Genomic DNA, 11,203 nt, shown 5'->3' with positions numbered 1-11,203 from the left:
TCTTTTTCCTATTTTCCTATAATCGCTTTCCACTTCTAACATCTCATCATCTCCCTTTCTGTTTGTTCCAACTCCCAACAACCTTATTATTTGCCAACATTATATTTTTAAAAATTTACATATATATTTTTAAATAAAGAGGAAAATGACAAGGAAATCCCCTTAAAATATGTAAATAATAATGAGATCTTATGAAACATAATAACTCTTCTTAAGTCTACTGGAACCTTTCTAACATTAATGCCATTTGTGAAATGACTATAATGCCCCCAGTTTAAAATAAAAAAGAAAAGGATATAGTGAAACTTATTAGTTTCTGTCTTATTTTTAGTCATTGTTAAAAGATAAAAAAGTTATTATTTAGATCAAAATAATTATTGATATATTTACAACACTAAGATTTTAATGATAAAAAATGGGAGAATTACTGTTTAATCCCTCATAATGATTATAATTACCTTAAAGTCCCATGAAATGTACAAATTATTACTAAGTCCAAAATAAATAAGTTTTTCACTGCAATTACATTAATACCCTCTAACTTTTGACGATGATAAGAATTTTCTTTTTCTTTGCTTGTCTTCCTTCATAGACCAAGGATGGATCTCATTCTTGATTCTGTTCCAACTGCTGTCGCTTTCTCCCCCCACGCCATGCTTCCATCCTTCAGCTTCCTAGTTAATCTCACCCGTAGCTCACCCTTCTATCGCTGACCTTAATCACCACAATCACCTCCCCCTCGGCGAGCTCGAATACTTCTCCGATCACACCAACCTCTTCCTTCTAATCAACCCTCTCGCCCTCGTAAAATTGTCAAAAAGGAGAATCCTCCCCTTGAATCTCCATGTTTGGATGTTAATGTAACCACCCCAAGAGTCTTGTGTTTAAATCATTTTATTACAATGTCATGATGACCTGCCTCGACTTTTAACCACTGAAGTCGAACCTTAAGAAGTGCATTAATGAAGGGGCGAACTTGTTGGTCTGAGTGGGACTAGAAGTGGAGAATGGAAGAGGGCTTCATGCTTATAGTGATTTTAGAGGAATTGAGGAGGGGAGAGAGGAAGAAAGGCAGAGACGTGAGAGAGGGAAGGAGGAGTAAGAACCTTAAGAAGAGTGATAACAGTAGTGGAGGTGGCAAGATGTGGAGGAAGGGGATTTGAGTTGTGACAAATTTTGTGGGGAAGAAAGCTTCAACAAGTGGCCTATAGGAGAAAAGAGTGATGATGATAGGATTTGACAGGATTTTTTTCTAGCTTTGTTTTTAATACTTGGAGGTCAAATTTGTTTTTTCATGTGTGTTAAAAAAAAAACACCCAAGTCCTTTAGGACCTCTCAATAATTAAACAAATTCAAGGGTAGATGAAAAGTTGTAAGTATTTACTCCCCTTAAATAATAATATAAGTTGTTTTGTAGAAGCATCCCTTTATCCAAAATATAGGATACTGGTTAAATTTTTTTTATTCATATCCTTACTTTTTTTATTCCTTGTCTTTAAGTGCTCTATATTAAAGATTATGTTTTACCTAAGGCAAATTTTTTGACTGCACGGAGTTTTTTTTTCAGTAATATCTTTTATTCTGATACTGATATATTAATAAAATAATAATAATTACTAATGAATAATGATATTGGAAAGCGGGGAATGCAATGTTTGCTAGGATTAGATCATCAGAAGGGCAAAAAAGGAGGGGGGTGTTTTTTCAAAAACATTACTAGTATCATAGAATGATCCAACAAAGATATTTCTCATGTTAATGTGGACAAAAACGGCACAACTCAACACCTAGGAGTGCCTCACTGCCTCGCTCGCTACTCGGAAACTCCGTCTCTCGACAGGCCTTGGCATGGCAAAATCACGCGCTTCTCTTTGCTCCTGTCAATGTGATCAACTCTAGGGTTTCTCTTTGGACTCTCTGCCATAACTAATTTGTGAGTCCTCCCTATCTTTCTCTACTTTTGTCCTTCGATGTGTAATCTAGGGTTTACGACATTCTTTCTTTTACTTTGTGAATATTTATCCCGGTTGAAATTGTTGTTTAGATTTCTCATACTGTGAGTGTAGTGTTGCATTCCCTTTCATTTCAAATTTTAAGGTTTTATCCATGTACAATACAATTTCGGTTTCAAGAGTATATCTTGGATTGGGAAGACTGGGTTATCGTATTTTCGTGTGTATCTTCTGTTCTCAAGCATTTAAATATTTGATCATTGAGGCAACCATAGGCCATTTCAACGGGTTACCAGCTGGACGATGGAAAAAATTGTTTTGTATTAGGAAGCTTATGAATTACGATATTAGTAGCTCATTAATTTTAGTTTTTTTAATACCGCCACTTATGTCTTGCCGGGTCTTCGCATGGAAGACTGGGCACCCTTGCTACTTGTGGTCTTCCCTTTCGCGAGTATTGTACCTTAGCCTAGGGCAGTATGTATTGCTGAATTAGGAACACCTGCAATTATTATGGATTCTGATTAAATTTGTTAGTTTCAGACTTATAATAAAAGAAAGCAAGTCCCCCTCAGTGTTCCATCTCATCCTTTCGTTTGCTCTTTGATTTGCTTCTGGTGAAACATCTCCTTCCTTTTCGGTTCTAGGATTTTAGGTGGAGAATTTAGAATTCTGAAAATCATGTAGCATACAATTTGCTAAATGTTGATACCGCGTTTGATCTTGGTTTTGATTTTATTCTTTCTTTGTTCTTATTTGGGCACCATCTTTATATGATATACTTCGGACAGTTGGGATATAGTGTCTCTTGGATATATGTAGCCTTGTTTAGCTGTGATCCAACTGTGAAGTCACTTTATATGCTAAAGTTGCCCAAAGACTATTCAACTGATATTGATGGAAGAAGATTTATTTGGTCACTCATACCTCTTGACCTTATGATATCATCTTTAGGGTTTCATTTGTGTTCCCGCCTTGCTTGTCAAGATGAGACATTAGGTAGTAGGCTAGGCACTTTCCTATGTGCTTTAGTTCTCTGTATCTCAGTGAGAGTACATTTTCTGAAGTACTAATATGAGATACAATTTTTCTGCAGTAATGTCATGTGATCAGTGCGTGAAGATGTTTGCAAGTTCATTCCAAGTAGCTGGTGTAAATATGTTTCAAATGGGATTTGGTCCCTCTACAAGAGCGATATTGGAAATTTTACACATTAAACAATCTATTTGGGAATTTTTTCAGAGTGATGATTATTTCAATATAATCTGAGATAGCAGCATAAACCACTTGCTAGTTTTGAAATTGGAAAGGATGTCTCACCTTATGTAAATAAATTTTTACCAGTAGTGCCAAATGTGCTTCAAGAACAGCCATTGGAGAAACTAATGCAATAGACATGTAGACAGATGAGTCTGCTTTTGAGTGGTCGATTGTTGAGTGTTACAATCGGGGAAACTCTGTAATCTATGAGTACAAGTGTTGTAAAGATATACAATTTTCATCATATATAAGGTTTTTTCATGTTCTATGGAGAATGTGAACTTGGATTTGGAAGATTATTGGGAAGTTGAAAGTGCTAGATTCTTTTGTTTTTTTGTTCGAAATTCAAAACATCTTTGTTGTCTTGATGTTAAAATCACATTGAAATCATTTGAGAACTTAGATTGATATGCTTCTCTGAAATACTGGACCTATTAACTGTGAAAGAAGCTATTTCGACTTCTGATGTTTATTGTTTGGTGGCCTTGCTAAAAGTTTCATGTATTTATTGGGTCTAGGAATTAGTAACAAAAATTTCTGTCAAAATGTGAGTCATTTGCTTGCTTATGGGTTCAAATGGGACTTATTTTAAAGCAAGTTGTATCAGCCTGTTCTAGATTCCAAAGGACATACAATACAGTTTCCTGTGCTGAAGTTGACCTTGGCCACGGTAATTTTGACCATGTTAAGGAACCTTTTTATGGGTATAGGTATCTTGACTCCATTAGTTCCTTTTCAGGTGACGTCTTTCCTTGTTGGAAAAGTATGTTACAGAGTTTCATACTCTGAGGAATAACTAATGATTGTTAGTACAACACATGAGAAAAGGAGCTATGTTCATGTGTCTATGAGACTATGTACACGTGCTTACCTGTCAGCAAGCTTTTAAGAATGAAGGACCCATGTTTTTGTTGTATGGGCATGGCATGGCTCTTATTTGTCTGGGGCGAAATAATTACAAATTTGTAAATAAAACTTCCATTGAAAAGAATTAGAGATGCAGTTCAGAATTCAGAATTAAAATTCAGAGCATGTGCGAGACAGGCTTATCTGACCAAACGTGCCATGCCCTTCCTGCATCCTGAATTTCTAGAGAAGCAGTTTATCACAGGTTAATTTTGGTATATTGAAAAGGGTTTTAAGGAAATGGAGAAGGGAACGGGATTGAAATGAATATAGATGGTGTTTAGCTTGCGTGGGAATGGAAAGGGAATATTTTTTGTAATGGTGTTTGGTATAATAGAAATAAAAGAGGGTTGGAAATAAATAAAGTGAAAATGACTGAAATATTCTTCACCCAAAAAGTTTTAAGAAGTGTAAAGTCCCAATGTATAGTTTTTACATGGGTTTCCATGGTGTACAGTAACATTTCCTCAAACTTTTGATGTAACGATTTTATATCTTTTGGTTTCTGGAGGAATAAGAGAGAGAGTGATATTTATACGTACCAAACAAACTTGAATTGAATCCTTTGTCTACTTCCTTTTCATTCTATAGGATGGAAGCCTAACAAATGTGACCCTAGTTCGTTGCATATTCCTTTTAAATTATACTTTGTATTCATCTGAAACTGTTGATGAAAATTTTTGTCCATGATGAAATGTGAGCAGCATCCATTCAGTTGTCTATCTTCCTCGTCATTATCCTACCAATTAAATGCTTACTCATGTTCAAGGATTTGATTCTTAATCCTCTTATTCTTCATTTTTGCCAAGAAATTATGTGGAAAAAAAAAAAAAACCTACGGAGAAGAGTGTAACATGGCCTTTAAAATAGTTATGTTTTTATGTCTACTTCTGGCAAAATATCCGGATAGTTTGTTTGTTCTGTACTTTGGTCCATCTTGGCACGCTCTGCTTGCTCTCCTTTTGATGTTAACTAGCAAAACCCGTGGGATGGATTTGGGTGGGGAAGGAAATAGAATGAGAATGTTCAATCACAACCTAACATAGACTCTGCAATGTGAATCGAATTTGATCGTTCAAGTATGTGAAAAGCATTCATGGTTGCTCGTGATTAATTACATTGGTAGAAAAAGCCAGCAGCTTCTACCTCTGATTCTTCTCTGAGATCATTATATAGTTTCTCAGCTTCTCTGTGGGTTTGATGGCAAAAAAAAAGTGGTCAACTGAAATGGGAGAGGCGGAGAGCTCTTTTGAGTTGATCCCCCCACTTCTTTCCTTGTTTATTTTCGCTTTATGTTTGCGTTTCTTGATTTGGATTCCCAGCCATCCGTTCTAAATCCTCTCTCTCACTATATCCTTGTTTTATCAGGAATGTGGTCAACTGTACATGTGACTTGTGATTGATGTGATCATAGATTAGGATCAATTCGAGTTGTTTCAGACTTTGTTAGAATACCAGCATTGTTACTTCTATTGCAATGTATTGATGAGGCTTTTTTTCTTATTAGCTGTCGGCTGTTTTTTTTTTTCCATAACATGTTTTCTTGCTTTGGTGAGCCGAACAAGCAAATAAAAAAAAAATTTAAAGAAAGATCAGTTCAGATTCCTGGTTTTCGGTATTTATATGTTGCTTTTCTAATCCAGCACACTGCATTAATTGGAGGGAAGCTATAAGGCTCTGGGAAGTGGAATGAGTGGGAGTGGTAGAAGGCGTTCCTCAAAGTGGGATTTAAGAGATGAACCTGAGTTTGTATCTGACAGTAAGCAATTGCGATCTGGGTGGTCCTCTGCCAATGTTACTGGTAGCAATAGTTCAAAGTGGTCTTATCTGGAAGGGAATGAGAAGCTAAAACCTAATATGCGATTACCATACAAAGAACCTTTTTCTGGAGGCAGAGTTTCTAATAAGGATGATATCATGAATAAAGACTATAACAGAGATTTGGATGCCAAAATGGCATGGGACGCAGATGAGAGCTATGGAATGAAAATGTCTCCAGGGTTGGAGGAGTGGAAACGTAAGAGGCGCAGTCATTCCCCAAAAAATGGTTTGGACAGGTCAGTCAGGTTTGATTCCCCACTCAGCATTTATTTACCAATCTATTTTCTAATTTAATGAAGTATGGATTGTCATGGAAAACGTCTACAAATAAACAATTATATGGAATTGTATACTAACTTCTGAAAGTCTGTTAAATTTATTTATCCTTTCATCTTGTTCCATGAAGCATTGCCATTCCAAGGGGGAGCTGTTCACACTCAACCAAAACAATCTGACATCTTTGAACAGTGTTCTTGTAAACAGAAAAGTGTTCTATTTTTTGAAACAAAAACTTAATCAAATTTCACTGTTGGGTTAAAAACTCTTGCCTTGTAGACCATGCTCAAAAAACTTTATGCTGATTAGAAATCAATTTAAGCTCTACTAATATATCTTAAGATTGACGTCATAATGTAAACTTTTTGGGCAAGAATATGAATTATAAATATAAGAAGATTTTTACTAGATTTTTGACTTATCTATGACCAATTTAGTTGAAATTTGGTAGGGATAACAGTTTGTTAGCGTTTTAACTCTCACGTCGTTGTCAACAGAGGCTGACTGAGAAAATCTTCAAAGCTGAAGTTAGCTTTTTTTCAAAAGATGTTTTATGTCAACAGCAATTTTGAGATTGTGCAAATAAGGTGTATTCATGACCATGGTGCTGTATTTCTTTCTTTCACTGTCATTCTTGAACTTTTTGATTGCTCTCTATTTTGGATCTTTGACGGTGAGTTGGTCATTGATTCAAGATCATGTCAACCAAACACCCTTTCTCATTTATGAAGTACTGTTATGAATTTATTGGTTGTGATCTTAAGAGTCAACATGATGTATCAGCTCTAGTTTTTGCCAATGCAGTGTCTTTTATTGATTGCCTATCCTTTCGTTGGGTGTTGTCATATTTAGGAGCAGGAGCCGGAGCCGGAGCCGGAGCCCTGCCCTTGGGTTTAGGTGGGAATCAGGAGTCAATGACAGAAATAGAATGAGAGATGGAGGATTGCCGCAACCATGTAGAGATTTTGCTGTTGGAAAATGCAGAAGAGGCAGCCGTTGCCATTTTCTTCACCATGACAATCGAAATTATGAGGATGGCTGGGACAGGAGAAACAGGAAAGATGGACCTCCTAGATATTCTGCTCCCTATGAAAGCAGGGACATTTCTGCTAGGAGTGGAAGATCAAGTGAGACCTGTATCAATTTTGCACAAGGGAAATGTAGAATGGGAGCATCTTGCAAGTCTGTGCATCATAGCAATTCTGATGATATGAGCAAAGGAAATGTAGATGAATCAACTAGAGAGAGGGAATTTGATCAAAGGCGTAGGGAGAGTTCTTTCGAGCGTAGTGGTGGGCATGAGCCAAACCGCTTTAGTGGTACTCCCTGCAAATTTTATGCAGCAGGCAATTGTCGCAATGGTAAACATTGCAGGTTTTCTCATGATAGGCAGGCATCTAGGAGTCCAAATAGAAGATTAAGAGATGACAGGTGGGGGGACAATCCAGGTGGAGATCAGGCATTGGATAGAACAAGAGGGAGTAACTCAGTTAGTCCTGGTAGAAGGCTAAGAGATGATAGATGGGGTCCAGATATGGTTGACGTGGATAAAATGTGGGATGGTCCACAACTGAATGATGCTGTTGCTGTCCCAGATACAGCAAAGCTGGGTGAAGACAAGAGTGGAAATATGGGCATACCAGATCCTGGATTCACTACTTGGCCCAGGACTGATGGATGGGGCGATAATTTAGATAACAACAAAGTGTATGCGGAGCCACCTTTTGTGGGTGACAAGAAGAAAGTAGAACAATGGAAGACAGAAAATGCTGGTACTACCATGGGTGCTCCCCAATCAATTGTGACTGACAAATGGCTTGATGATGCAGAAATGTCTCCTGATTGGAATTATGGGAGTGGATCTTCTGGGCACATTGAAGACAAGAGTGGACAGAAAAAGCAAGGTTTGACCCAGGGTGGTGCATATTTAGCCACCTCCGAACATAGTAGATTACAAGTTGCTCCAGGTAATTATCTGCTTGATGTTTCGGGGAGTTGACATCCTTTGTTTTTAAATACACCTTTTAACATTGAAAACCACGATTTTAAGCAGGATATTACTATTACATTCAGGATTCTCCTGGTTCTCACATAGACAATTTTTCAATTCTGTCAGGACAAGGTTTCAATCAGAACACACAGAATGTAAATGCTTTGCATCCTTCTAGTTGTAATGTTGTTGGACAAAGTCAAGGGGCAGTCCCTGTTGCTCCTCCACTTGGAGGGTTAGTTGAAGTTATTCAGAACCAAGCATCTTCTGTAAAAAAGTTTAGTGTTGAACCAAACATCATGGATGCAAGCTTATCGCATGTTAGTACAATAAACAATCCAACTCAAAACATGGTGAGCAATGAACAGCTTGCTCATCTTAACAGCCTCTCAGCCTCTCTGGTTCATTTCCTGGGAACAGGTCAGCAACTTCCACAAATTTATGCTGCACTAAATTCTCATGATGCAAAGGACACATCCTCCCTACCCAAAACCAAAACTGAAGTGTCTGGGGAGCCTGTTTCCAGTGCATGCATCAAGCCTGATCCTGTTATTGGATCCCGGAAGCTGTATGATCCAATGAATGATGGTATGGAGCCAAAGAAAACTGATGCAGGTGGAATCACGCCATCCTTTTCTCCCAGTAAAACAATTGCCGATGGTTCAGGGAAACAAAATCATGGTGATTCTTATAAGACTTCAGAAGCACAAATTGTCAAGAGTGAACATTTAATGCCGTTGCAGCCAGGTCAAAAAGCTGAAGCTAATGAGGGAAACAATGACGTGGCAGCTGAGGAAAGGCAAGATTCTCGAGCGGAAGATAGAAATGCAAAAGATAATGGCCCTTCAGAAAATATGGACCAAAATGGGCCTGATGAGGCGAAAAAAATGAAGGATGTGAAAGGGATTCGTGCTTTTAAATTTGCGCTGGTTGAGTTTGTTAAGGAGCTTCTGAAACCAACATGGAAAGAAGGTCATATCAACAAAGAACATTATAAAACAATTGTGAAGAAAGTTGTTGATAAAGTAACCGGTACTATGCAGGGGGCTCATATCCCTCAGACACAAGAAAAAATTGATCACTATCTGTCAGTTTCGAAACCAAAGCTTAACAAACTTGTACAGGTCAGTTCATTTGCATGTTGAAAATAGACTTCTGATGGATTTCTCGTTGTCTTCCCCATCTTAGTTGCTTTTCTAGATGCATGTGAATTTTGATCTGGAAACTAATTATATTTTATATATGGCTTAATTTGTCTGTTGCTAGAGCTTCTGGAAAGTTGTTTGAGAAAATGAGTTGGAATCTTGAGCACGGGTTTGTGTACCTTTATGATGTTTCTCTTGCATGACTGACCATAAAATTTAGAGTCTCATTCTCATATGCAATGAAATGTAATTCTGGGAACCAATTTTTAACTTGATCTATTTTCTTGATTATTTCTTTTTTATTTCATAGTCTAATTATTCTGTTAATTTAACAAATAATCTTAGTAAATTTCTTCTTCAAATATCCACATCATATTGAAATCTTATTTGTTTTCTGATTTTTGTTCTGTTGAATTGTTGTGTTTCTAGCTTACGTGATCTCTAACTTATTTTGATCTTCAAGTTCGACCATTTTTTCTTGCTGAACGTGTAGCCATCTTATAACTGAAGTCAAAGTAGTCTATTTTGGTAGTGGAGATCTATGGCAGCTTCTGAATCTAAGTTTGCAATCGAGATACTTTTTTCTTCTGTTAAAGTCTATCAAGTGTCAAGCTAAATGATAAAGTGATAACTAGCATATTTTTCCTTCTGTTGCAGGCATATGTTGAAAAGGTTCAGAAGGCTTAGTGCCAGTATAGGAATTTGGCCATCTAGACTATCTTATTACATTATGTTAGAGGTTATTATCTTCATTGTGTACTATATTTCAGTACATTGTAGATTTTTTGTTTTTGTTTGTTGTAGTTGATGGTCGAATTGGGTTTCTTTACAGCTCTTGCTTACCGACAAACTGGGATTATTTATTTTTTACTTTTTGATAATTTCCCTTCTTTCTTTTGGGAAAAATTTTTGGTGTCTTCTGCTATCGGACATAAGTTGCCACTTCAGTTTGAGGCTGACGTAGGATTCTTTTTTCTTTTTTTGGCTACAACGTGGGATTCATGGTCTGAAAGTTGTTAACTCTGAACGTTTTTTTTCCCCCATCATCGTTGTGGCCTTTTTGGTGCTTTCCTTCTTACGTCCGCAAAATGAAAACCCCATCCTCCTTCTCAATTTCAATGTAATGTAGATATGGTTTATTTTAAAATACTCCCTCCTTCCATTTATAAGGTATATTTTAAAATATTTATTTAATTCTTTTTATAAATCACGGTGAGATTTTTTAGATAATATTTAAAAAATATTTTTAAAATTACCGTTTGAGAAAAAAAAAGCAATATAATATTATTTTTTGAATTTGTCATATTAGGGCATATTTGAAATTTTATATTTTTATATTTTTTATTTTTTGTATTAATATTGATAAGGTTGATAGAAATAATTTATAAAAATGATGGAAGAGTATGAAATACATGGGAAAATGTAGTTAGAATGCATGATAAAATGATTTGGTTAAAATTACCCAAGGTTGCTGGTAAATTGTTTTATCATGTCTAACATTTTAACCTTATTTGTTGTGTGCATGCATTATGTTAACTTTCATTGTCCTTATGTAGAGCTGGCAAAAAGGGCCGGCCCGGTCCTGTAGGGTCGGCCCTTGAAGGGCTCGGGCCTAAAAGGGCTGGCTTTTTTAAGCTCGAGTTCCCTTTAGGACTTTGATTTTCAAAGCCCGGCCCTTGACATGATGGGCTTAGGGTCGGCCCTGCGGGCTTTAGGCCCTTTTAACTATTTTTATTTTTTTTAAATTTTTTAATCAAACAAAAAATTACTTCATTCTAATATAATACTCAATCAAGAAAGGTATAAAAAAAATTAACTAAATAACATCTAAATGAACTAAAAACACAAATAAA

At 36.5% G+C, this 11,203-nt stretch overlaps 1 protein-coding gene across 2 annotated transcripts; it reads left to right on the top strand.

Annotated features, from left to right (window-relative positions):
* Positions 1 to 1,740: 1,740 nt before the first annotated feature.
* LOC129320205 (zinc finger CCCH domain-containing protein 38-like) lies at positions 1,741 to 10,297 on the top strand. Of its 2 annotated transcripts, none has more exons than XM_054965497.1 (5): positions 1,741 to 1,933; positions 5,762 to 6,175; positions 7,068 to 8,182; positions 8,332 to 9,329; positions 10,008 to 10,297. In XM_054965497.1, the coding sequence occupies exons 2-5, from the start codon at positions 5,808 to 5,810 to the stop codon at positions 10,035 to 10,037; spliced, it is 2,511 nt and encodes an 836-aa protein (XP_054821472.1). In that variant the 5' UTR covers positions 1,741 to 1,933; positions 5,762 to 5,807; the 3' UTR covers positions 10,038 to 10,297. The 2 variants fall into 2 exon arrangements, with proteins under 2 accessions (XP_054821472.1, XP_054821471.1); XM_054965496.1 differs by having other exon boundaries at positions 5,762 to 6,184.
* The last annotated feature ends 906 nt before the right edge of the window (positions 10,298 to 11,203 follow it).

Source organism: Prosopis cineraria, unplaced genomic scaffold (genome assembly GCF_029017545.1).
Source record: "Prosopis cineraria cultivar Desert tree isolate PC_DT_omini unplaced genomic scaffold, ASM2901754v1 PC9, whole genome shotgun sequence".
Classification (NCBI taxonomy): domain Eukaryota; kingdom Viridiplantae; phylum Streptophyta; class Magnoliopsida; order Fabales; family Fabaceae; genus Prosopis; species Prosopis cineraria.
Note: the sequence above shows the minus strand (reverse complement) of the source record. Positions and strands in the feature narration are given on the sequence as shown.